The 26,387-nt window shown below is 36.3% G+C and overlaps 1 protein-coding gene across 4 annotated transcripts in view; it reads left to right on the top strand.

Moving 5' to 3' along the window:
* The window catches only part of LRBA (LPS responsive beige-like anchor protein), a 410,948-nt gene that overhangs the window by 85,644 nt on the left and 298,917 nt on the right, over positions 1 to 26,387 (top strand). For 3 of the 4 annotated variants that reach the window (XM_055700881.1, XM_055700880.1, XM_055700878.1), the window contains 6 exons: positions 1,097 to 1,268; positions 1,904 to 2,342; positions 12,558 to 12,691; positions 21,593 to 21,671; positions 21,927 to 22,060; positions 24,372 to 24,433. In XM_055700881.1, coding sequence (XP_055556856.1) covers positions 1,097 to 1,268; positions 1,904 to 2,342; positions 12,558 to 12,691; positions 21,593 to 21,671; positions 21,927 to 22,060; positions 24,372 to 24,433 — 1,020 coding nt within the window. The remainder of the gene's footprint in view (positions 1 to 1,096; positions 1,269 to 1,903; positions 2,343 to 12,557; positions 12,692 to 21,592; positions 21,672 to 21,926; positions 22,061 to 24,371; positions 24,434 to 26,387) is intronic. The other variant, XM_055700879.1, reaches the window with a different exon arrangement.

The raw sequence follows: 26,387 nt of genomic DNA, 5'->3' as shown, positions 1-26,387 counted from the left end.
ATAGGTTGGGTTTTTAGCATAACAAATAGGATCCAGCTATGTTATCTAGTTTTTAATAGAGAACTTCTCATAAACTTCTCCCAGTATAGGTTATTAAAGAACTCTTCATAGAATGTGAGACTTCAGTAGGCACTACCGTAATGATAAAATGAGCTTTATCGTTTAATTTACTCTCTTGAACTGCTCAGAAAGAAAAATCAAATGCTACCTGAGCCCTTATGTAAATGAGGGGGATAAAACCCCCAAACAACCTTTCTTTTACTGTTTAGTCACTGAGGATCTAAATATTCCATTCTCCTGCGATGCCAAAGTGTACAAAGCTTTTCTTCCTTCAACAGCCGAAGTGGACAAGCATAATGTCTAGTCATAAACTAGACATCATAATGTCTAGTCAGGTCTGGGATGTGGCTCTTCTCTCTGTTTCTTTAGGAATGACTGATTACTCTGGGGAGGTACCTGGCATAGTTCATAGTAAGATTTGGTTTTAAGATTTTTCTTAAAATCTCTTCATAAAGTTACAGCTGTAATCCAAATGCATATTTATTTGCCAATTCTTGTTTAAATTGTACATAGTACAGTACATCCATCTGGACAATCTGATGGTGAAATAAAATCTTAACGCTGGTTCTGGAATTTGTTCCACTTCCTTCATTAATATTTAATAGTTTATAAATGCTTTTAGAGTTTTCTTGAATATGCTTGCCTGATTGTACTTCACGGCAAGTGCTGTTAGTATCTTGGCACATTTGAGGAAATGTTATAGAGGAAACACCTGTAAATAAATAAAGGGGACCTAGCCCCTGCACTAATTTGAAGCATGTAGTCAAAACACAAAACCTTAGTCAAAGTTGTCATATTTATAAATGAAAAATGAAAGGATTAGTGCCACTTGAATACAATTGCTGTATTCCCTAGCTTATAGGTGAGACAAACTGTAACTAGAGAATATTGTTCTTCCATTGTTGACATATCAGCTTACTCTCGGTCTGTTTATGGTAGTGCTGGGCATACTTTACAGAAAAATAAACATGCTGCTGAAATTGTAATAGAAACATCTGTGTGTGTGTCCTTGTGTGTGTCTTTTTTTTTTTTACAGGAGGATAGTAAACAGGCTCAATTTTTGGCTTTGGCTGTTGTATATTTTATCTCTGTGCTCATGGTTTCAAAATACAGAGATATACTGGAACCCCAGAATGAAAGACGACCGCCAAACCACAGTCAGCCATGCAAGGAATCAGAGAGTGAAAATAATGAAACTCCTGCTACAGGTGAACTGTTAATTACTTGGCAAGTGAAAATAGTGGTTTATGCATCTTAGAATTCTGTGGAAGTCCATGTGAAATTGTATAGAAATATGCACGTTATAACCACTTAAACAACGTTATAGTATTCAATTTGCCTCGGTGTTTGTGTGTATCTTTTCCTGATCTGGGAGGAACATGATCTAGAGGTTGATTTGGCTGTGTAGAGGCAGTTAATGAAGTAGCTAAGTATTCATGAATGCTTATTGCAGAAAGATTACTTATTTTGAATAATGTTAAGTATGCGTAAGTGTAGATTGGCAGCTTTTTGTTTCCACTATGAGACTACTTTCTCCTGTTCTTTTGTAGGGCAATCAATTAATTTTCATTCTTTGACTGTTGAGTCAATATCTTCTATTTCCTTGTCTCAATTTTTGGATGTTGTAACTTTTCAGGTTTCTCAGAAATTAGAGGTAATTCTTCTAAGTTTCCTATTAAATACTTACAGATAATATTAAATATCTAAGAAGGCAAGAGGAAATACTTACAACTGTGTTATTTCACTTGTCACCTATTGGTGTTACTTCTTAAGGAGTAGTGTGGTGAACACAATTCTGTTAATAATGAACTTAAAATGTGTATTCTGGTTTTGTTATGAACAGATGTGGAAAACACATCTGCTGCTCCTGATGCTTCAGCTTCCACTGAAGATTCAGAAAGTACAGCATCTGTACAAAGAAGGGATTCTGGTCTTGGGGAGGAGCCAGCTTCAGGGCAAACAAACAATTCCAGCAGTGTTGCTGAAGCAGGACCTCTGAATGTCAGTGCGGGTCCAGATGCAATCAGCGAAGTACTATGCACACTCTCATTAGAAGTAAATAAGTCTCAGGAGGGCAGAAGTGAGACAGGAACTGAGGATAGTAAGCCTGCAGCTTCTGTGCCAGCTGCAAAAAATGTCAACGTAAAGGACATCTTGAGAAGCTTAGTAAGCACACCATCTGATGGGACTGCAGTGGATGCTGCTCTTCTGCCACCAACCTTCCTTGGAATTCTTGGCGATGGAGCTGCTGAGCAGTCTGTACAGTTCCATTCCTTTGACAGGTAATGTAACTTCTAAAATAATCGCTCTATTTTGTTTTGCTGAAGATATCTGTAAGGAACAGAAAAATTCACACTTCAGTTTGCCAGATCTCACGTACAGTGTCATGTAGTGCTTAATATAACAAAAATGATTTTATTTACAAGTAGAACCTTTGACTACGAAGTCCACCAACTTCACATAGGTTCATCATGAAGGTACTTTCTGCAATTCATGGGATGCTATGCTATGTTATGCTACAAAAGACTATGGAAATGAAAGATGACTGGTGTTTGGGTTACACTTGAACGTCTTGGTCTTGAAGCCAGCACCTCTTCGTAGGAGTTAACTTTCCTGTCTCCATATATGTTACAGGTCAGAATCATGTATGGTAATATGGTAAGAGGGCCAATAAATTGCCTAGAGATAACTGCAAGAGGTAAAGAAAAGATTAAGGGTGTAAGCTGTTCTTTCTGTCTTTCCTTTTGTCTTTCCTGTTCCCAACTGCAGCACTTGCAGGTGAGTGCTGCTGTACTGGGCATACTTAGTTTTTAAAGTACTCAGGAAATAAAATGGATATTAAATAAATAAAAGTAACAATGATTAGATTAGCTTGTGTATTGATCACAAAGCTGTATCTAGTTTCTGTTACTGTGGGCCGCAAAAGAATACTGGTTTAATAATAGTTATAAATGGATCAAAAATAATGGAGTAATCATCTAGGTGTCCTTCTACCTATAGAATACTCCCATATTCATTTATGAAAATGGACGTATATTCTGCCTTCTGGCGCTAAAGGCCTACTTTAAATCTTCCAAGTTTCATTCTGTAGATAAATTCCTAAACTGTTAATTTCCTTTGTTGTTATAGTATCATTAAAAACTTTCATTTTAATGAATATCTGCCTTTCTTAATATTCAAATGCTGTGGTGGATTTAAAATGGAGCATTCCTGCTTTGTTTCTCTTTTCCTTTTAGATTTAAGTCCCTCTTTCCTGATAATAATTTTGGTGTCACCTACATCTTGGTCTTATTAGCTTCTTATCTTTCCTGAGTGTAGTAGACCACATTGTCTTTTACTATGCTTATTGACTTTTACTTCTCCGGGATTCTCCAAAACAACAGATAACAAAAAACAAAAGAAAGAATCCTGTAACAATTGTGTTCCTGCCTCTAGAAAAGCCTTAGTCATATCCAGAAATCCTGGAGTCAAGCTGGTGCAAGGGGGTTCCCTTGTTACCATACCAGTATCTGATCCTTTGCTTATTCCTGAACTTCCTCTGGCTCTGTCTTTGCAGTCTGTGGCGGCCTTGCTCAAACTAGCAGCCTTAGATGGCCCAAGAAAGTGCATCTCTGCCAGGGGTATGGATGCAGCTGTCACAACATGTCTTCTCAACTCAGATTGCTCTGTTACTAGTGGGGGAGGAAATGGTGGGGGTTGCCTGGCTAGATCAGACACAGAGGTTGTATGCTAGCATTTGGCCCCCTTGCTCCTATCTCAAAGTAACTACTGTGATCTGCTTGTGATGCTAAACGGAAGGACTTGTTTTGGGAGGGTAAGAGGATGGAGGCAGAGGGGGAAAACGGGGAAGGGGGGCACTGAATGAGAACTTGTCGCATCTCCCTGCTGCTGCCTAAGTGCTTTTAGCACTTCCCCACTGAGGGCTGTGATTGCTCTTTACAACAAGTGGGTAGTCGATGTGAAATAATGTAATGTTTCAGTCTATGACTAATGTTTTTTCCTCAGGAAATTTTTATTGTTTGTTGCTGGAGTGGTAGAGATTTGAACCACAAAATGACATTAGCCTGGAGATTCTGGTACAAAAGTGCATGTTGCATTTAGGAATTATTTATTAGCTATTGCTAACAGTGAAGGCTTGTACTGGCTGTGCAAATCTGATTTGAATTGGTGTAAATCAGGTTAACTAGACAGGAAGTAATTGGGCACTTGCAGTCCTGGTATCTGACATAGGTAGATTACACCTACAAAACCTTCTTAACAGAGGAAACTGCGCAATTTAATCTGATAACACGTACACTGATGAAATACTGGGCATTGGCAGCAGCCCTTCAGTCACTTGCAGTTCTGTTTTCTTTTTTCTGTGTGGTTACAAAGTCACTCAACAACAAAAACCCCCTTAAATTCCAATGTGTTTTGTAAGTCAGGTCACTGAAAAGTTGAACTACTTGCTGTTTTGCCTTTTTATTTTTCAAGTGCTGTGCTGTCCCAGATGGACTCCTCTCCTTTTCTCACCTCTGAAGTGCCAGACATTTGTAGCCACAACTCCTAACATTCTCTCACTTAACCTTGAGGCATAATTACTATATTGGATACTGAAAGGAAGCTACTCTGGTGAAGAATATATACAGAGCAGTGAAAGGGTGCATGGACTGGAGTAGTAGACAGCGGTGTGCTTGTAAATGGAAGGGCAGAGGGCAAAGGGTTTTGTGGGGGTTTATGTAACTAGCTGGACTGCTCCACAGTGATAACTTGTGTGTATTAGCTTCCTATGACTTTTTGTGTTTAGTGGGTGGGGCTAGATGTGTGAGAAAAAGTAATGAACTAGTGTAAAATATTTTGCCCTCCAGCAGTTGCACGTGACCTCAGTATGTCAGTGGCTTTGTGTTTCTAGGTGGCTTAATTTTTCATATCCTTGCTATTGTGGGTATGTCTGGTAAGCAAAAGCGTACTTAATGATGTAGAAGTCTTACCTCTAGTCAATTAGAACAATGTATTTACCATAGACGCAAAATTGTGCATTAATCTATGATAAGGCATGTTTTTAACTATCTAGTAAATCAGATAATTAAAAAGACAGAATAACTGTGTATATGAACAATCTGTATTTAAAATTATATAGACAGGAAAGTTTCACAACCACTTGAAGGTGACTGTATCTTTGTATAGTGTGACTCTGCTTAAAGTACAAGTTTATGCTCTTAAATGACACCTAGTGACAGCAGCAGGAAGGAATTGTACCAGGGAAAGAGAAAACTTTTTATAAGAAACTAATAGAGCTGGAAATAGTAGCTTTTATCTCTGGGATAGACAAAAATACTAAGGTACATTGGGAAACTTTGGAAAAACAGGCTCTGGGATGCTCTCTTATTTTCTATGTCTGGCTTACGGTTAATATATTGTTTGATGGCAAGCACAAGTTCTGTGAGTTAACTTTTTTTTTTCCTTTTTTAAAACGGTTTGTTAAAAGTTGTTCCCATGTAGCAATTTACCAGTGGGGTATCTCTGGGAATTTCAAAGCATCTCTCTGATCCTGCATTTATCTCAGGAATGCTGTGTCAGAAATCAAAACTCTCCTCATATCTTAAGGATTATCAACTTCCCAGCCATAGCTGGAGAGTATACAGTAACAGCTATGTGAGTGAAACCTTACTGAAAGGCTGCCAGGTTGCAAGCCTTTGCAAACAGCTAGGTGTATGTGTTCATTCCCATGCCAAAAATCTTCCCCTTATCTTATGTGAAGATATGATCTTGTGATTAGTGGGTGCCAGGGGTTTATCATGATAAAGTTCAAGAATTGCATTGGCTTTTTCCCAAGATCCATAGGGACATGAATTAATGTTCCAATTGCAGTGTGTCCTAAAACAACAGGGTTTTTTATTTGATAGTAATCTTGTAGGAAAGGGGGTGTGTGTGTGTGTGCGCGCGCATGCACGTGTGGCTGGCTAATGCATGGACATTTAAATAAAACAAATAAAAATAACTAAAGCTCAGGATAAAAAAAGAAATGACGTTTCTCTTCAGTTAGTCTAATAAAATCAATAACCTATCACATACTATTTTTACTATGCAATTTAAAATAAAACCTTGGTCTCTCCTGGCTTCTACTGCTCTTTGTGGAAACATTCAATAATCGTGTCGTTATAGGAAGCTGATCCTGAAGGTTCAGAGGAATATAGGCTCTTAAATCATGGTCTTCTACCACAGAGCTTAAATCTGCAGCCATGCTGTAACTTACAGAACAGATATGTTAATAAGCTTGTTTATCATTTTGGAACATCGTCTATAAGCTGCTTAGTTTGGCTCAGCCTGTGTTTACGCATTTGTCAGTCAGTGGTGTGCACGTACCTTTGTAATGGTTGGTTGTGGTGTTTCAGTTAAATTTATCAAAGTCCTTTTTTTTAATTTGAAATGAATACATTTTAGACATCATTGATTTGGACCTCAAATGTAAAAAGAATAAACTTGTTGACAAGATTAAGTCTGCCAGGTACAGGTAGAGACAGAATATGACAATGGAGGATCTGTAGATCAAGGCACATGGGCTGTGATGGGAATCTCAGCTCTTTTGGCATACCAACAATTTGCATTCTGCAGAGGCTGAAGAGGCAAACCTTTTGAAGTCCTCTCCCTGCCAACCTGATTTTAAAGTTCTCTTAGAAAACTGATTGTATTCTTTCTATCATCTCCCCGGCCCTCCCCTCAGCTCTGATCTCTCACGGTTTTGGGAATCTGCTATTCCTCCTTTCTCCTTGCGTATTTCAAGGGGGGCATATGAGAACGGGTATTATCTGCAGACAGCAGAGCCCATAGAATGACTCTGACATGGCAGGCTGCTTGCCTGGCTCGCAAAGTAGAGGTAAAAATAAGTCTCTGATCCTCTTTATTGGTCTTTTGCTTATTGCTTAGGAGCCCTGCAGCAGGTATCATTCTGGTAGCCTGGAACAAACCTCACTACTTTTGATTTTGAATTAAAACCATTATCCCATAGGGAAACAGTCAAGCTGTCACCTGTGTTGCTGTTCAGTGCTAAAAATATGGAATGCTAAGAATTAAATCTGTATAAATTCCTGTATGTCAAGAGGAATTAGAGTGCATGTAAGCATTTGTAATTTATAGTGAGATCATCAGTTTGGCCTGGCCCACGTTTTACTAGGGATATTTGACTCACACCCAAGGAAAATTTGTAATTTGAAATATATTTATAATTAATTGCAGACTTGCCAACTTAAATATTTAGGAAAATGTACTCAAAATTTAGGAGATATTTAAGGATACTTTGTATCTTTATATTGAAACAGAAGAACTGGTGATCTGAAACCAAGAAAGCATTCAGTAAGTAAACCCTTACAGAATTTGGCAGAATAGATCATTATTGTGTAAGCCTTTGTCTGCGATGGAAGTCAGTGTTCAGCTCAGTGGTCTGTGCTCATTCAGCAGTGAATAATTGTCTGCAACACGAAGGCTTCTCTACACTTCAGCATAATTGGGACTAATAACACACTGACCTTCTGGCTAAGATGTATTTATGGTGGCTAGTCCTCACTATGCCTGACCTACGTTTATCAGTTCATGTGCTGTAAATTCCTACTTTAAACCTCAGATATTTGATTTTAAATGAACAAAGGCAAACATCTGATATGGTTATGTAAATGAGGCAACTGAACTACCATTTTTACCATAGTGCTTGAAGTCTGCTGAAATAACCTTAAGAATATTTTTGAGCAATTTTTCTAGTTTAATTTTTTTCTCCTCTATCTGAATGATACGGTAATGGATGTTATAACATACAGATGTAACCCAAAAGTAGAGAGTGAATCGAAATGGTGTGATAATGTGAATGTTAAGGAGTGAAATGTATTGATGGTTTCCTTCCATGTGACATGTCTCTACCTGTTCGTGAAGTTGCTTAGCATATCTTGTTGTTCTGATGAAATTAATGCATGATTACAGATGTTTCTTAAATATTATTTTTGTAGATCTGAGGAAATATACTATAAGGCCACTTATTGAAGAATGTTGTACTCACATGTGTAGCAATATTTAACTTTTTAAGAAATGCTTATCAGTTTAGCTACAAAAAAGGGCTGTCATATCTGTGTACTCTTTAAAAGCGAATGCCCTATTATTTGAGAGAAGTTGAAAGCACATTAATTTTTAAGACTCTTCTCTGAAAAATTTATTTGATTTAATAATGTGCTAAACACTCCATGTTTTCCACATAGTTTATTTACTACAATACTTAATCTTGTTTTTTCCAGTCTTATACATTCTTTCTTCCAGCTGCATTCATTTTACTTATATTAGCATTTAAATAATCTTTTGAAAGAACACCACAGAGGAACATTGATGGTTAACGGCAGATATTTCTGTTTGAACACAATTGCATTTCCACCTAAACATGCCGATAGAAGTATCTCTACTACACAAAGAAGGAAAAATGTAGGAATTTCAGAATGTAAACAAACAAACATGACCAATGTTTATGCTTCAAATATCTTAATTTACTTTCCAGTATGAGGTAAATATGAATCTGTACCTGATTGCTGAGCTGTACTTTCATACCTTGAGGAAGTTCTGGAAATGGAAGCTCTTAAAACAAGTCCTGCAACTGTAACATTGGTCATTTGCACCATTGAAAGGGAAGATATACACAGTAGTAAACATTACACTACAAATAATGCAGCAGTGCTTAGCTAGAAAGAAATTATGTTAAGATATTGGATGGCTTTGGATTTTTTTGAATTGGAAGGTCGTGGCAACTGACCAGAAGACAAAGTACATTCAGGGTCTGGGGTTTCTTTATATCATGTTTTTGGACAATATTCAGCACTTCTTTTGGCTGTGTTGTTCGGATTGACAGAACTGTCAGGATAAGGGACCTTCTTTCTGTACAAGATGTACTGTTTATTTTGTTTTGGCTGAAGAATCGGAATAATTTCACTTGACTGTTGCAGATCACTATCTAAAATCTGTTTAGAAGTAGTCTGAGACTAGGAAACAGCTTTATGGTGAGTTGTTCAAAGCCTCTGTTTCCCTCCAAGGTTCAGATTTTTTAATGTGAGGCAGTAATTCCTCCAGCCCCTACCCTGTCACCTTTTATTTTGCTGAATAGTTATAGAGCACAGCAGAAGTCTTTGGCTGTGGTGCATCATGAACACTGAGCAAGCTTGTAACAGAGGGGAACCAGATCTAACATGATATTTAAATATAGGAATTACTGTAGAATTTATGATGAAGATTTTAATTTTTTTTAATATTTTTTAATTTTTTTTTTTAGCTAAAAGCCAAAACTTTTTTTCAGTGGGATATGATAAACAACCTAATTTTCTCAGAGAACTTTGTGACGATGTCTCTTGCTCAAAGCGTGTGGTGACTGTCTGCCATGGACACGTGTGCACACCCATGTGTACTCTTTATGAGGCAGCATACATTCTTCAGTATTTTGAAGTCTGAAATGTACTTATTTGTATTCCTTCAATCAAAGTAAAAGGAATGATGTTAATTTTTTTTAAAATAAGCCTGAACAGCTGTACTTTGCAGCTGTGTATTCGTGACATATTCCTGGTGCTAGTGATCAGAGTATCTTCCTTAAAGTGAATGCCATTGCTAGATACTGAAAATTATAATGGAATTGTTAGAATATAATTCCTTTTTTATGTACTTCATGGAAAGTAAGTTACAGAAGATGAGAATAGCAGCTGTACTAGTATTCCCAAACTTGTATAGATTTGAAGGTGAGAAGGTATACAAAAGATCTTAAAAGGCAAAAGGGACTATTGTGGTCATTTACTGCTGTCTTTTGCAGCCCAGGAAAAAAAAAAAAAAAAGTCTAATTCCTGTGCTTGAATGCACCTCTCCTTGGGTAGCTTTAGAGAGTCAGGTAACTTGCTGAAACTACTCCCTCAGTGCAACTACACTTAAGCATGCTGAAGGTCAGTAGGAGTTTACAGGAAGAAATGATAATATATAGTGTTGTGTCAGAAACAGCCCAGAAAATGGAGGGCTGTTGTAGTTGGGATTTCTTTTGTCTCCAGTCAGCCAGCTGCAGATGAGCAGTGTTAAGGTAACAGCTCCATCTGCACACAGCCTTCCTTGCTCCCAATGCAGTTCCAGGACTGTTACTTGCTCTGTGAGGAGCTCCTTGTAGTAGTGCTAAAAATTACTTCTAAAATTTCTTCTTGATCCTTCCAGCGTGTTCATTTCAGTATTTTCATCTGAAGGGGAGCAGTTCTAATGTATAAAAGTAGTTGAAGTTCAGCCATTTATGTATAATTTTAAGGTGTGGGTTTGGCTTGCCCTTTATGACTTGAAATGCAACCTGTTTTGTAGTTCCCGGGGATCTTAGTAGAGTCAGAGAGTAGAATCAGTACTGTTCATTGGCATTCAGAGGATACAGCCATTTTGATTTGATGTTTTGAGAGAATTTTGATTGACTTTAAGCCCTGGAAATAGAAAACTTCTCTAGATTTGTTTTTACCCTCAAGGTCATTTGGTGAAAATTAATTACATGAATGATACGTTTTGAACAGACAGTACCTCTATGGGCATAATTGCCATCTACATGTGTACCAAAATTTGTCACTAAACATTCCTCCCTGTTCACCTTGCATCCAGTATCATTGTATATACTAGTCAGCAGCAAATGGGTAGTTGTTTCTGTGGTTTAATGGGTGTGAAAAAAAATATTTCCAGCTTATGCACTGAGAGAGTCCACATGAATAGATACATATTTGTAATATGTCTGTATGATTTGGGTTTAATACTATTGATCAGTATTTCTTGAATTGGATAGCTATACAGTAAAAGAACTTAAAATCTGTAAAGGAGCTCACCTGGGCTACAGTGCTGCATTATGGATGTTGGAGAAATGTCCAAATGTTTGCTGTGTGTGGGTGCATCTCGTACTCTGTAAACTAGTATCTATTTCCCAGCCCCTTCCAGGTATTCGAATGAGTTACTAGTAGCAGCAGTTCCCAGAAAGTGAATGTCACAGAGCAAGAGTTCCCCTTCTTATACCTGGATGATGCAAAATTAATTGGTAATGTGGCTATAATTTAGAAGACAGTCTAAATATATGATTTTTTTTTTTAGTGCATTGTTGATGTTTCAGGGAAAGTGACATGAACATATGAGCAAAATTCATGGTTTAGGGCTTGGGGCTCAGGTGTTGTTGCTTCTATTTTTTTAGTGTATAGTTAACATTAGCAGTCACCCTTATAATGATATGACATGTATTGCCTCCAAGTATGGTGCCTACCTACTCCTGCCATTAAGGAGGGTTGATTTAATCAGTAATGTGGTCTAGCTTCTGTGACATACTTTGGGCTGAAGGAGGGAGTCAAATACAGTCCTCCTTTCCTATTCTAGCAAGAACTGTTTTCGAAACATTTGACAGAACTTCTTTGCTTCTTATTGTCCCACTTGAATTTGGGTCAAGTTCCGAAGTTACTTCATTTCGAAAAGGAATATTTTAAAGCTATTAAGGGAATTCTTTCAGTGTGTAGTTATAGTACTGTCAACAAAAGATGTGATTAAATAAATTGAATGTTGAAGACTTTCAGCTTACGGTTAACACCAGGTAATTAAAAGTAAGCGCTGCTGTGGGAGTGCATTATATATCAGCTGTACTCTTTACCTCATTAGCTGGGTTTTTGCATGTTTATGGAGCTAACTTGCAATTAAAAATGCCTTTAACGTATGCTTAACAAGGCCTTTTAGGTATTTGGAATAAAGTACTACAATTTAATTGAAATTGGTATAGCATAAATTGATTTCTTAGTAATGTGAGATAAATCTCCACGCCTAACTTGTCACTTTGCATCTTTTCCTCTTGTGTAATCTTTAATGCTGACTATAAGGCCTGACATTTAACTTATATAGAAGATGGAGGTTCTTTAACTCCAAAGACGGTTTTGATTTGTTGTATGAGTAAAGCTTGGTTGACAAGACATACTCAAATTCATGCCTTAGTCCTATCTTTCAGATGTGTGCATGTTTGTATGGGCATATGAATATGTGTTCAGATGTTTTGTAGCTATAGTGTGTGTATCTTCAATTAGTCTTCTATTCTGCATTAGAATACCAGTAGTAGCATACTGTCAAGGCAACCGTTGGTGTTGATAATTTAGCTTAATGTTTTGAGTACTGTGATATCTTTTGTAAATAGTTCCTTGAAGTTTAAAACCAAATCTTAGGGAAACTAAGGTGAAAACTAAAACCTACTTGCAGGTCACTTGTCCTGCTGGTCTTCTAACTGTGTACTTGTTTGGCAGGGATCTTGTAGAAGTGGATGGGATATTAAAGTGTACCATAAAAGCTAAACAAAGGTGATTTTTACTTTAGATTAAGGTAGATTGCCAAAGATGATGGAAAAAGGAAATAGGCAAGGAATGGTACTTTTGCAGGACATAGAAGTCTATGTGCTAGATGTGTAAACAAGAATCATGATGTGTGAACCTTCATACAATGTGAGTTACATTTTTTTTATCTTTACCTAGGAGTGTTGTTGTACCACCAAAGAAATCAACCATCTCCTCTTCTACAGCTGCTATGGGGATTCCTTCAAATGCTGTCAGTGTGGTTTCTTCTTTAGATTCAGCCCAAGCCCCAGATCTGTCAGGAGAATCTCCTGGTGAGTAAGGGTAGATTAACTGAAATCCCAGTCCTGCCTCTCACTTCTCACTCTCTCAGCATTCACTCTGAATACAAATGAACAAGTTTTTGTTACCTTGTTTGTGTTATGTGAAGGTGAGAAGTTTTTCGTTATCTATATCTCAAAACCACTGTGAGAACAGTTGTTTTTCAGACATCATCATTAGTTGCCTTCTGTTGTAACACTGATTAGTGTGTGTATATATATATAATCTGTCTATATATGAGTCTTGCTTATACTAAGAGTATTGATACTTACTGCTGGTTGTATGTTCTTAGGCAAAAATGTACCAATGATCTGGGGAGATGGTGTTTTGCACTCTTTTTTTTTTTTTTTTTTTTTTTTTTTTTTTTTTAACTAAGGGAGTGTATGTGGTATAACATGTCCTGAATTACCAAGTCAGACAAAAGGACCTTTGAGACCTTTGTGTCCTGCATACTACTTTGTATCTGCGTCCCATGCCTTGACATAGCAGCTTGCAGGCCTGCTTTTGGTGTCTGTGCCTCTAACAAAGACCAGTATCAGCTACTTTACAGGAAAATAGAAGTGACTCTAGTTTGAACTGGACCAATTGTCAGTGATACTGTACGAGTTCATGAATGTAAGAATTCATCTTTTTTGGTTTTTTCTGTGTGTTCATCTCCAAGATAATTTTATTACTCCTAGTTTTGATGCTGTAGCTCCACAAATGTACAAGATAAAAAAAATACTTACAAAAGTAGTGCTGTATTAAAAAAAAAGAAAGAAAAGCTTTGTTAAACTTGTTCGGGGTTCTCCTTTTGCCTTGATCTAGCAGAACAAATGCAAATGCCTGAGCAATGTTTGTCATAATCTCAAGATTTCTCAGTTTCTATAAAGGAGGCTTACTATATTAACTTGTATTTAGTATAGGTACGATATATTCTAGAGACTACTTTTTGTTACCTAAAATACAAGCTTATTTACAAGTCGTAGGGTATTTGTCCAAGGATATATGTGTTAGTGCTAAGTAGGACTGAAAATTATATACAAGTGTTTCCAATAGCTTTAGCCTGAGGTCATATTCAGTGTTGATGCTGAACTAATTGCTTTGGACAGTTTTTTCAGTGGGGACAAAACTGAGTAGGTTGCTTATAAGCAAGTGGTCCTTTGAACCCTTAGTCTCTCTGGTTGTTCTGTATGAGATAAATGATGTTAAACCTTATATGCTATGTCAAAGGCATGCCTTTCTACTTAGCCATGTTTAAGTCACAAGGCTGTGTAGGATCTCGTAATTGTTTGTACCCATAAAGTCTAACATCAAGGCTTACTGATTTGCATCTTAATCAAGGAAATCTCAACCTATGCCTGATTATTGGCATTTCTTCTCAATGTTTGACTTTCTTGATTCCTGTTTTTATGAATTTATATCCAAACTGCAAAGGCCGAGGGGAAAAAATGTAATCCATTATCATGTCCTCTAGTACTCGTGTGTCTGGAAGATATTTGTTGCCATCTTCAACTGGCCATGGCATTTCTTGGGAAAATCAAAACTGTTTTCTTCCAGCCATGAGAAAGTAAAAAAAGAAGCTATTGAAATCTAGTATGTTCTTATTATTTGCGAAAGGGAGAATCCATTTTGTCACTGAAATTGCAGTAAGTAGCACTACACTAGTATAGGAGTAGCGTTTGGGCTAGGAAAATCAGCTCTCTCTTAAAATGCCACAGTTCTCTGGGGAAGATTGGCTCTGAGCAGCTAATTTATTTTAAAAATAATAAAACCATACCTACATTGACATTGGTTAAAATAATTGCTAATTTGTTAACTTCTTACTGGTTTACCCAGGTTAGATGTGGGCTTAATTATTACACTTTCTGGAGTCAGTATTCACTTGCTTTTAATAGAAGTAAAACAGATGAACATCAATTTTCAGATTTAGTCAATCTTTTAAGAACATATAGAAGAAAAAATAAGTGCTCATGTGCCTGTAGAATGTTTAAGAAATCCAGACAATAAACAATACTGATGTGGTTTGTAGCTGTGTGACTTCCAGCATGTCTGGGACTTTTGGCAAAAATTGGATATGTAATCTGAACTGATATGCATAAAAAGAAAGTATCAGGATTAAAAACAGTAGACATGTTTAGACTGGCAATCTAATTAATTTAAAGAAGAAATAAAGGGATAAATGAAATCGTGCCTTAAACAGATTAAAAAGTGAGACTGTTTCTTTTCCCCCCCTAGTAAAATAATGGCATGGAAACAAAAATTTGCGGAGTTCGAGTGGTTTACACTTAAATGATTGCAGTTTCCATGAGTAACTTAAGTTTGAAATGAAGTTCTGTGTAAGGCCTTTAACGTTTTTTTTATTTATTTGAGGATACAAGTAGAAATAAACAAGCTTCCTGTAAACCCAAGATAAATATATAATTTTCCCCTGAGTTCAAATCACATGTTTTTTCACTGATTTTTGTTTTCATGCAGCATCGATCATCATGCAGGATCAATACATTGTTCTCATTTTTTTTCAGCTAACGTTCATTATAAGTCTTTTTACTTTTGTAATTAAGAAAAAAAAATTTTTAAAAAACAGCTGAGACTAGGGGTTTATGTAGTGAATATGAATTTTGGATTTTTTTTTTACTTTTTATATGGAGGCTATTTATTAAACAATACTGCCACATTTAAAGATGTTTCAGCTGCTTTTTCTGAAGTTAATGAATTTTTTTGTTTTCTGTGCATTTATTTGCTATGTTTTAAAAACTGATTAAGCAAACAGAACCTTAATATAATAACATATAATGCTTTACTGTGGAGACTTGAGTCTCCTCCAAAAAAGATGAAAGGCAGATACGGATATTGAAATGGGATTAAACAGCAAGTGATGGTGTTTTAGTTGTAATGTGTACATAAGCATAATTTGGGAGTAGGTTTTATATAGTGTGTGAGCATCTTCTGCCTGTAGATGGGATATCAGAATTGCATTTTCACGGTAGGATCTTTGTAGAAATATTAGTCAGTCTGTGTGATTCCAGATGCCTCCATTGCCATCTACATTTGCTCAGAATTCATCACCCTCCCTCCCAATATTTTTTTCCGGAAGTTTGCATCTTGCCTGTAACTCAAGGTCTGTATCTCAGATATTTGACCCTTAAGATTGTCCTAAGCTCATATCAAGTAGATGTGATGTGTCCTGGCCTACCAAATACAAAGCGTTGACAAAGTGGAAGGATAAGAATCTAAGCTCACTCAGTTCCTCTGATATGTTGAAAGAGAGTAAAAACATGTTTTAGCCTTAGCTAGGCTGGCCTTTTTGGAGGAGAAGTTTCTTCACCTTTACTTATTCAAGCTGCAGAGTATTTCACAGCACAAAAAGCCTTTCCTGAATACAAATATGCCTGTTGTGGTTTAAACTTGCCTGTCAGTATGTTGCTGATGGCGGATATTTGAGTGGTTGGGCTGCTGGAATTGCTACTCTAATTGTTGAAAGATCTTGGAAATGAATGGAGAAAATAAAATCCCTTCGTGGTCTATGTTGAGCTAATCATTTGTCTCTCTATGAAGGGTGGTATTGAGTAAAAGAGCTTATTTACTAGTAATAATTGAGGAGGAGGAGTTTATTGAGTTGTTTCTTCCTTGGATTGGCTCATAGGCTGAATGAGAGATGCAGAAATTTTACACGTGCTGTGTCCAGGAAGGGCTATTGGAAAGCAGGACTAATGTTTGGATAGACAGCTCTTGGTGGAGTTGTCTGAGCTATTGTGAATATGCTAGTGGGATGCTTGTATTTTTGTTTGTCACTTGGTTTTCTTTTTAAATCTTTCAATTACAGTTGTAATGTTCCAAAGTGATGTGAACTTTTTTGAACTGTTTTGCAGTTTGCACTTCTACTGTTTTCTCTGATGGTCTTCAGTTTCTTTATGTAGTTGAAGGATTTCACATGCGTTTTATTAGCGCTTCACTCTGAAGAACGCAGTTTTGGGGCTTTCACTATTCAGTTTGCAAATGATTGTTCATATACAGTTTTTATAAAGAGAGTATGAAAAGTCTGTAGGAAACAGGAGTGAATCATGTCTTGTCCTTACTGATGCTTACAAGTTCGACTTGTTTTCTGTTGCCTGCCTCCTCCCCCTCTTACTTGAAGTTCTTTGATTTTTCTTTTGTTTTGCCTCTGAGCCACACAGAGTTGCCAGCAGGATTTCTGCTTCTCCTGTGCAGAGACATGTGCTGTTCCCAAAGTGTGAAGTTGTAAACAAGGCCATGTCAAAGACTGAGGTGAAAAAGGAGGGGGATGCTTGGAAGAAACCTGGGAATAAGCAGTAATGGAAGATAAATAAAGGAGTTGTGACTCCTGAATTCTAGCTGCACAGAGAGGAAAATGTGGATTTTCTTCCACAGTTGGCTTGTTTTGCAAAGGAGAATGGTATTCATTGACTTTTATACATAGGTGAAAATAACCTTGAAGTCTCACAATAAAATAAGTTAGTTGCAGATAAGGTAATGGAAAAATGAATGTGAAGTGAGCGATCATCTGTGCAGAGGTAGTTCAAGAAATTCACTGGATTATAGTAACTATTTCAAAGAGAATTCCAACTTTACAGTAACAGTAGTTGAAAGCTAGTTACCAAAGCAGAGTGACATTTTTAAAAATCTCAAATGCTAATGATATGCAATGGAAATGGTTTTTAATACTGTTTCAGCATAAAACCTGTTTTTAAAGTAGCCTCTCTTTAGAGAAGTTTTCACCATTGTTTTGTGAAATCTGTTTTGGTTTAACCTACAGATGTGTTTATGTAACAGATCCCTTAGATTAACTTGTAAAACCTTTCATTGTAGTCTTGTATTGTACACTTCCAGCCCCAGAAGTGTATTTTTCAATGAGCTCATTATTTTATTAGATATTCCTTCTATAAAGGGCATCGTTGTATTTATGTGTAGTAGGTCTGTGGTACAAAACTAAGAGGTATGGTTATTTAATTCGGCTCCCCCCCCCTCCTTTTTTTTTACTTCATCCTCCCACAGTAAAGCATATCATGCACTGATCCTGTATTGCCAAGTATACTTTGTAAGTGCCTATGCAAAAGCATAAGGACCTTGCACAAAGAGTTTCTTAAACAATACTTTATTGCTAGAGACATTATTTGTTTAGACCCTTGGGGACCTTGAATAAACAATAAGGTTTCACTGTAAGGGTGCTAGACAGATGATCTATTTGCATTTTCTTTTATGTTCTTGCAAATGTCTGTAAAACTGTCAGTTTGAAGGAGCCAGTTTATCAGTGAAAGGATAAGGAAGAGATAAGTCAGTTTAGTTCCACATGTTTGAAGTAGCTACTGCACTTACTCACATGTGTGTTGTGGATGAAAATATGCTACTGAAGTATTTCAATTTTTTTTTACTAAAGGCAGAAAAATTAGTAGAATAAAAAGCCATTTCTAAGTTAAATGAAGTTAAAAGAGTACTTCCACAAAACAAAATATGAATGCAAAAATTACTGTGCCTAATCCTATCTAAAACCACCCTGAAAGTCTCTGCTGTGATAAATCTGAGATTCACCCCTTTTAGTGAAATATATTTGAGTTTGGAATGTGGATTTAGGTGATGATAAGCATGAAGAAATTCAGGCCATAAATATCCTTACATAATCTTCAAAAAGAATATCAGTTTATATAGACGCCTGCCTTATGCGCTTGTCAAATTCAAATTATCAGTGCTTTTTCTGTTATGTCTATATTTAAAAGTTCATTTTAACTTAAAACTTCATAGAATTTTACATTTATACCTAATCTGTTAAGCACAATTTGTTTTGATTTCTAGAAGAAAAAAAATCATGTCCTGTGTTGCTAAGTGATTTCCTTTACCTCCCACTCTAACCATTTTTACTGGTGCCATTGTGTGTAAAAACAGAAAACCAAACAAAAAACACAATCCATCCCACAAAATAAAACAACAAAAAATTCCAGTTACCCCAGATTGAGTGTATGTCTCTTTATTGGCTTTGTGATGGCTGTTACACCCTTTCATTATCCTTAGATATTTCCTGTCAGTTATTTTCTAATTTTTCCTTCGGTTATTTTGCTCGTGGCTTAAATATTCCAGTGAATTATTTTCATCTTGTTTAATTTTAAAATTCCTGCTACTATGCTGCACTGTTAAGTCTTTTTACTGATACAGTGATCCTTCATTTTGCTATGCATTTAATATGGTGGGATATTAGTTGTGTATACTTTGACTTTCTGACATACCCAATAATTAGTGGATTACTGGTCAAAGATTTTATATGTAGTAAAAAGCACGCAAGCATTATATAACAAGACATTCTACATGTGCAATCTGCATGTTGAGAGGGTTTTCTTATTTTGAAGGCTTTGGATGCCATTTCAGTTTTGTATTTTGTTGAAATACCCAGATCAGTGTGCCGATTTCCCCTTATGTGCCATGTATGGGCTTTAAGTCCACTACTAGGATTGTGGATTTAACAATATTTTCAAGTTAGAGGGGCTTGTTTAGTGAGAACAGGGATGTTGGGTTTCAGGGAGAAAGCTGGGTTATCATGAAAATGAAATAATTGCTTTAAATACACTGCCTGTTGGATTAAATCTTTGTGAATACTGAAGTGTGAATGTATTTGTGTAAATTTAAAAAAAAAAAAAAGAAAAAAAAAAAAGAAGGAATTGAAGGACTGTAGCTATTAAGTATCCCACAAACAGCCTTTGAAACCACTGAATCATGTGGCTTGTTTCCTTCTGTGAGCTTTGTTTTTTCTGTACAGGAGGCTCTGTTTGAATTTTCAGCACATCATTTGACTGGTTTTCCTTTGGGAGTACCTAAAATACTTCTTGGTGGTTTGACTATGTAAAACTAGTTCTTAAAGAAATGGAATTGTATCCATGAAAGTTTTGAAAATATTTACAAAATCTAGCAGTGACAATTGAAATTTTCAGAAATATGTCTTTGATTTGCCTTCATTAGAATAATTATTTAGGAAACAATGCCCAGGAGACTTCGATTCCACCCTGCTTTCAGTTAACACTTTTTTTCCCACTTTGTCCTTCACTTTGTATGGGTCATTCAAAATTTCTTTCTGACCCTGTCATCCTAAACAAAATTCAAAATAAGAGATTCATGTTGAATTTATGAAAAGTGTGAGCAAATCATATTCCCAAAGATATCTCCACATTCCCAAAGATATCTCCTACTTCTGGAGAAAGAAAAAGAAATAAGAGCAAAACTTTTCAGCATTGGTTTAATGTATTAGTTTCTGTGCTGCCTTTGAAGCAAGATTAGAGGAAAAACATCTTTCCCAGATCGGGGGGTGGGGGGGAACCAAACTGCAAAACCCTCCAATATTTCTGTGGGGAAGCTCTGTGTGCCGGTGTTTTGGAGAGGAAGTTTGAAATTTGACAGGAGAAATAAATGTAGTATCCTAGAGATCCGTCTTTACCATCTCTTTACAAATCTGTTCCACTTTAGTCAAGCAAAAAGACTTGGGAAAAGTTGTATTTGACACAATTTGGTAGATGCTTTCAAGATCTTGTCAGGTTATTTCCAGACAGGTTGCATTTGACTGAGCTCACTCCAGTGTAGGCGGTACGATCAGGATTTTTTCTGTAGTTATAGTTCTGAGTAAGAGTCTCATCTCTGCTAAGGTAAATGTGAGAACTGAAGTAATTAAACTCTTTTCTTTCATGCTTTTTACCTTGTTTTTTACCTTCCCCCCCCTTTCCAACAGCATAAGACTCTAAAACTGGCGAGGTGTGAGGAAAGAGAATAGGACAGGGTCTAAGGTTGGAAAGAGATAGGATTGCAGATGGACTAGAGGCAGTCGTGCTCCTGGGAAATGCACAGAAATCTGTCTGCTGAGATTCATTCCTCTCTATAGTTTGGAATGCAATGCAAGATTTGTGAGTCACCGTTCCTATCCTGGCAGCAAATATCTGTGAAATCTCTGGCTGTCTTGCATACCCCCTCTTCATCATTGCTAATACCAATCCATACTGTAGTATGGAGGTTGTATTTCTCTTTATATACTGAACAGCAGAATTTAGTATTTACAGATTCCTATTCTGCTGATGAGAGCCATGTAGTGTCAATTTGACATAACACAATTGCATTTTTTTTTTCTAAGTGTAGGATACATAAATGACCCAGTCTTCCCTATCGACCTTTGAATAATTGATGTGGCAAAGTTAATAACTCATAAATGAGGTTATACTACTGCTATCATGCTAATGATGCTGGCAATGCAATGGAGAATTTTATCATAGCTGTCTTTGTCAGAGTCCCAGTGTTGCAAAAATTTAAAATAGGGTGTTGACAATAGCCACTCTTTCTGTATTCTGCTTCATTTTGACACAAGCATGTTTTAGACGAAAAAGTCGGGGTCTTCTGTGTAAGTTCTTGAAATTGGATGAGCTCTTCCAGTAACCAAAAGAGATGCTTTAAAATGTTACCATTTGGCTTTATATTATTATATTTTAGTTATTAGTGTATATTAGTACATTACAGTAGTATTAAGGGTGTAAGACATCATTTATATTCATTGCTTAAGATCGTAAGTGTTCTTATATTTCTTCAGAGGCAATCATGGCTTGTAAGGCCAGAAGGGATCACTGCAGTCTACTCTGACTTCCTTCACAAAGCAAACTGCAAAGCTTCTTTGAATTAATTTGTTTGTGCTAGAGCAAATTTTTAAAAGCTAGCCATGACATAGCTGGTAAATGCAAATGTAAGTAAATAGGAGTCTTATAGCAAATAAAGTTTGAGGTACAAAGAGGTGAAAGGGTTTACGTAGTCCTCACAGACACTTGAAAACCATGGTTTCTCAGAGGTTGAGCTTACAGCTTTAGTTTCTGGTCCAGTTGTCTAGCCTCAGGCATGTTTTCTTATGTTATTTGCTTATTTATTACTTTCTCTTGTAGGAAGGGGCTCTTCTAATTCAAAACTGCCATCTGTTCCTACCGTTTCTTCCGTGCCTGAAGATTCTGCTTCAAATATGAGGTAACTATTTTGGCTGAACATCTGAATAGCTGTGAGCTTGCATTTTTGGTGTTACAGTTAATAATCAGATTCCACATCACTTAAGGGTGTTGTTTTGCTGATGTTCAGTACCTAATGAAGGTTAGGGGAAAATATGATTGGATTATTGATTCCTCCTTATCATATCATTTAAACATTACCAAAACCTATACTCCTTTTTACAGAATTTCAGCAACTTCCTTCTTTTTTTGTTAATCACATGTATCTCTCTACTAGCATTACAGACAGGCTTGAACATGCTTTGGAAAAAGCTGCCCCACTTCTGAGAGAGATTTTTGTGGATTTTGCTCCCTTTCTTTCTCGGACTCTTTTGGGCAGCCACGGGCAGGAATTGCTCATAGAAGGTACAAGTAAGTTTCCATTTAAAAGTATTTTTTTGTGTGTGCTTTGTTTTACTTTGGGAGGCTAAAAAATTCTATTTCTTTTTTTGCTGACTGCCTTAGAAGCTTTCTTCCTGCCTTCCACACAGAGCTGTCCACTGGATTTCACTGCCTGCTGTTCCTCTGTCTTTAGTCTTCTGAGGTCATTGTCATTGCCTCCTCATCTTTGCAGTCTCTGCTATCGCTTTGCCCTCAGCACATATCATAGTTTTCTATATCTCATCGTGTAGGACCAACTGCAGCTGTCTTTTCTGTAGTTTTCCAACTCTTCCAGGGAATTGCCCCATAGAAGCTGGTGTATGAGATGTGTTTAGTGAGCCTTAAAAAGAAAACTTGGTGTCAGAGTCAACACTTCTGTACAAAGTAAAGTATATAGGGTGGAAAGTGAAGTACAAAGACCTTGCATTTTTATTGTGATATATTGTGATAACAGAAGGCTTCTTGGGAACTCCGTCAGCAGAGCATGTTATGGGGTATCTCTTGCATGTGAATCTGCTTCTGTCTTCTTGTTTTCTAATTGGCAGGCAGGCATACGGATAAGAGATACTTTGTCAGTGTTGAATAATTCTCTGGTGCTTCTGGGAAGGTGAAGATTCAAGTGCACAACACGATGATCATGACTTTTCTTGGTGTTGGCTTAAAATGATTGAGCTTTGAGTTTTCTTTCTACTGGTGGTTTCTCTGTTTAAAAGCAAAGCTTAAGTCTGCAATGCAGACATTAATGGCTTCAATTTTTAAAAAATCATGTTTATTGGAACACTGAATTTAGTAGTGAACAATAGTTTTTCAGTTTTCTCATTATTTGGTTATATCATATGAATTGCTTTGTCCACTGATTTATTTGGCTTTTAATTTTTTTTAGAGTGAAAGTTGCAGGTTTTGTCCAGTTAAAGCAAGGAATTCAGTTAGGGTCTGAGCTTGTTGCAGCTTCCAGTAATGAGCACTGCCATGTTAGAAGCTCACGGTTGCTTAACTTGAGCTGATTGCTTGCACATGAGCTGTGTTTGCACTAATAGATAGTTGCTTCCTGTGGAATTAAAGTTCTTTTTTAAAAAATATTTTTGAAACTACTTGTTGTTTAGTGGATTAGGACAGGCATCCTGTATGTAGTGCTGAATATGATTAGTATTGCCACAAACATAATTAGAGTATCAAACACTGGTAGGTGTTTTCACTGGAGACTGCTGATACCAAACTGAGACTTCATTAAACTTCACTGAAATTAAAATTATTTAGTTTAGGAATTTAGCTTGCCTACCTTTTGGGATAGGAAGAAGTGTATGGATTTCTTCTCTAAGACTGGAAAAGATGGGCTTCTACTTTTGATTATATATGTGAGCATTGATGTATATGTGAGCTGATATACATTTTAATGGAAGCTGCCTTGTGAAAAATTTCATTCATTTAATAGGAATAACAGGAAAGAGATTTTTTTCAAAGCTTTATTTGCCAGGGAAGTAAAGATTCTATTTAGTTATACTTTTTTTTTCTTGCCTGAAGATAAAGATAATCTGGTTTGAAAGTATTTTGTCTATAATATAGACTATATACACAGAGAGATGAGTGTTTCATAAATTGGATGACAAAGAGCAGGAAAATTATTGGGAGTGTATGAACTGTCTAGATAAAAATAAACACACAAACGCAGGTTTTGGGCCTAAATCGCCACCCCCCCAAAATGCGAATACAAATAATAATATTAGTCAAATTAGTTTATAAACAATTGAGAATATATAATAAGTTACTGCTTGCACTTCTGCTAAGGTTTAGTGTGGGGTTAAGGGTCAAAGTACTAATAAGAGTGTTTGGGATGTCTGCTGCCATGAAACAAAATGGAAACTTGATTGATAGCTGGGGGCTGAAAGGAGAACGTGCAATGGAGAAAGCAAAGGTCATAAAGCCATTTCCCTTCTCTGCATATATAATGACCCAGTGCTTCAAGAAATAGCAAAATGTAGATACAGTGGATTAATATAACGTATGTTAACCACACTTCTGATCATTTTGACACACAAATATTTATGAAAGTGAATAATGGAGTTAATGTGTTACTATTAGGTGCATCTTTAGGTGCAAGGCATGGAATTTATGATCTCCCTCTCACATAGATACTTTTATTTTGTGCTGGTAAAGTACAGAATTGAACTGGAAGTGGTATGAGAATTTCAGCTTTCTTTTGATTGTCAAAATGCTTCTAATCTTTTGCATCTCAAAATAGTTTGTGTTAACAGCTGGTGCCGTATAAGCACACATTTATGTATACCATTTTTTCCTTTTGTAGGTCTTGTGTGCATGAAATCTAGCAGTTCAGTTGTGGAGCTGGTGATGCTTCTTTGCTCTCAGGTGAGGTTTAAGTAATGAAGTTGTCTGATCTCTGAGCACAATGGAAATTACAGTTAAAATTTTACTTTAAATTTAAGATTATGTGTAATAGGTAAAAAGATTATGTGCAGGGCCTTTTGATTAAAAAAAGTAATTCACAGTAACTGCATCTGTTCAGTTGGAGAGAAGATACTAAGGGTTTTATGTTACCTTACTATTGAGCATTTACATAACCTTGATGGTGGTGTGCCTAAGTAATTCTATGCTGTCATTTTTGTAAGATAAAATGGGATCAATAAAATATTAAGGTTATAGAAACTGATTTCTGCATCTAGGCATGCTGAATCCTCTGGGAAAAATAGAATTTTTCCTTTTGTGTAGAGGTTATGCTATGAGTGGTAAAGAGTTTTGGAACCCTGTCATTCTCAATTGATTTGACAAATACTAAGAATTCGAGAAAAAATTAGGAAAGCAACCACAGTTGTGAGCAGTTTGGGCATTCTACATTCCTAAAGGCAAACTGACTTTAGATATTGAAGAACCTGGGAATTGCCTGTTCCTGTGGTTAGAAAAGAGCCAGAGCCTGAGGATCTTTCTTAAAAATGTGTATGCTATATTAATTGGATTTTCTTTTCAGGTTTCTTGCTTTCTTTTTTGTAATTAAATGGAAGACTGTTTTTATTGAGCCTTTCTTCTGGTGCCTTAAAAATGATACCTTTCTGGTAGTAAATTCCCCTACTTAAAACTTTAAAATAGCCTTTTTTAATGGGAATGGTATTGGTCTAGAGGTCAAGGGTTCTGACCCATTTCAAAACCTTTGACCTTCATTTACAACCCTTATGGTTTGCTTGCCTGACGAATAAGGATAATGCAAAATTAATGTTTCTTCACATCGATTTATTCGTTTTAGTGCCTATATTGCCAAATTTATTTAGAGTGTGCTGATAGACATTTCATGAATACAAATGAAAGAATCATAGAAGGTGTGAAAAATCGATAGTCTGCATTGTCAATAAAGTGCAATAAGAACAATTACTTCTGGAGATTACACCTAATAGATTTTACAATGAACTAGTGAAGAGTAGTTATGTTTTCTGGTGAGCTTATTATTAATGAATGTATCTAGAACTTTGTTCTAGTTTTCCATCTTCCTCAGGAAATATATTTTTACCCTGAAAGGAATTTAATATTCCTTATGGAACTTTTGGAATTTAGAGATGGTTATTTTTACATACGGCAATACTGGAAGCAGGCATTGTTCACGACTCCTAGAATATGAATTTTTTGCTGATTTAAATTAGAAAAGAATCCTTGCTACAAATCCGTACATCCATATACAAGTTTTAACTGTTCATTCATTAATGTATTAGAGTAAAACTAATCTGAGTATTAAATATGTGCCTGACAGCTTGGTATTACCATTTTAAAAATTAGTTTTCAGTATCCATGCTGCTTGTATCAATAATTAGTGGTTGACCTTTCCTTCTTTTTTGGTAGGGTAATCTAATCTTTTTAAAAATCATGTTGTGCTCTGTACTGTACGTCACTTGTTTGGTTTGGGAAGGGGAGAGGATAAGGAATAAATGACGTGCTCTAATGCATCTATTTGTCATATGTGTCACAGTGCCACTTAATGTTAATCTAATCAAATTGAGGATTTTGTGATTGCTTAGCAGTGCTAGTTGCAGAGTCTGAGGTTGTTCTTTGTATAGTAGTAGAAATAAACCAATAAAGTCACAAAGCCCTCAAAGTCTTTTTAAAGTTATATAGCAGCTGTAATTTTTGGCAGAATATGAAAAATGATGTGAGAAATGAATCTGAAATTAGCTCCAGATGTATACGGATTGTTCTGGGGTGATAATTACATTTTTCACTTTGAATTTTCCTAATTCAAAGAGGTCAGCATGGCAATCACAGAAGTGATTTATTTTGTTAAGAAGTAAACTGTCTTTTGCTACATGAAAGCTTGAGAGAT

This window comes from Falco cherrug, chromosome 1 (assembly GCF_023634085.1).
Source record: "Falco cherrug isolate bFalChe1 chromosome 1, bFalChe1.pri, whole genome shotgun sequence".
Taxonomy (NCBI): Eukaryota; Metazoa; Chordata; class Aves; order Falconiformes; family Falconidae; genus Falco; species Falco cherrug.
Note: the sequence above shows the minus strand (reverse complement) of the source record. Positions and strands in the feature narration are given on the sequence as shown.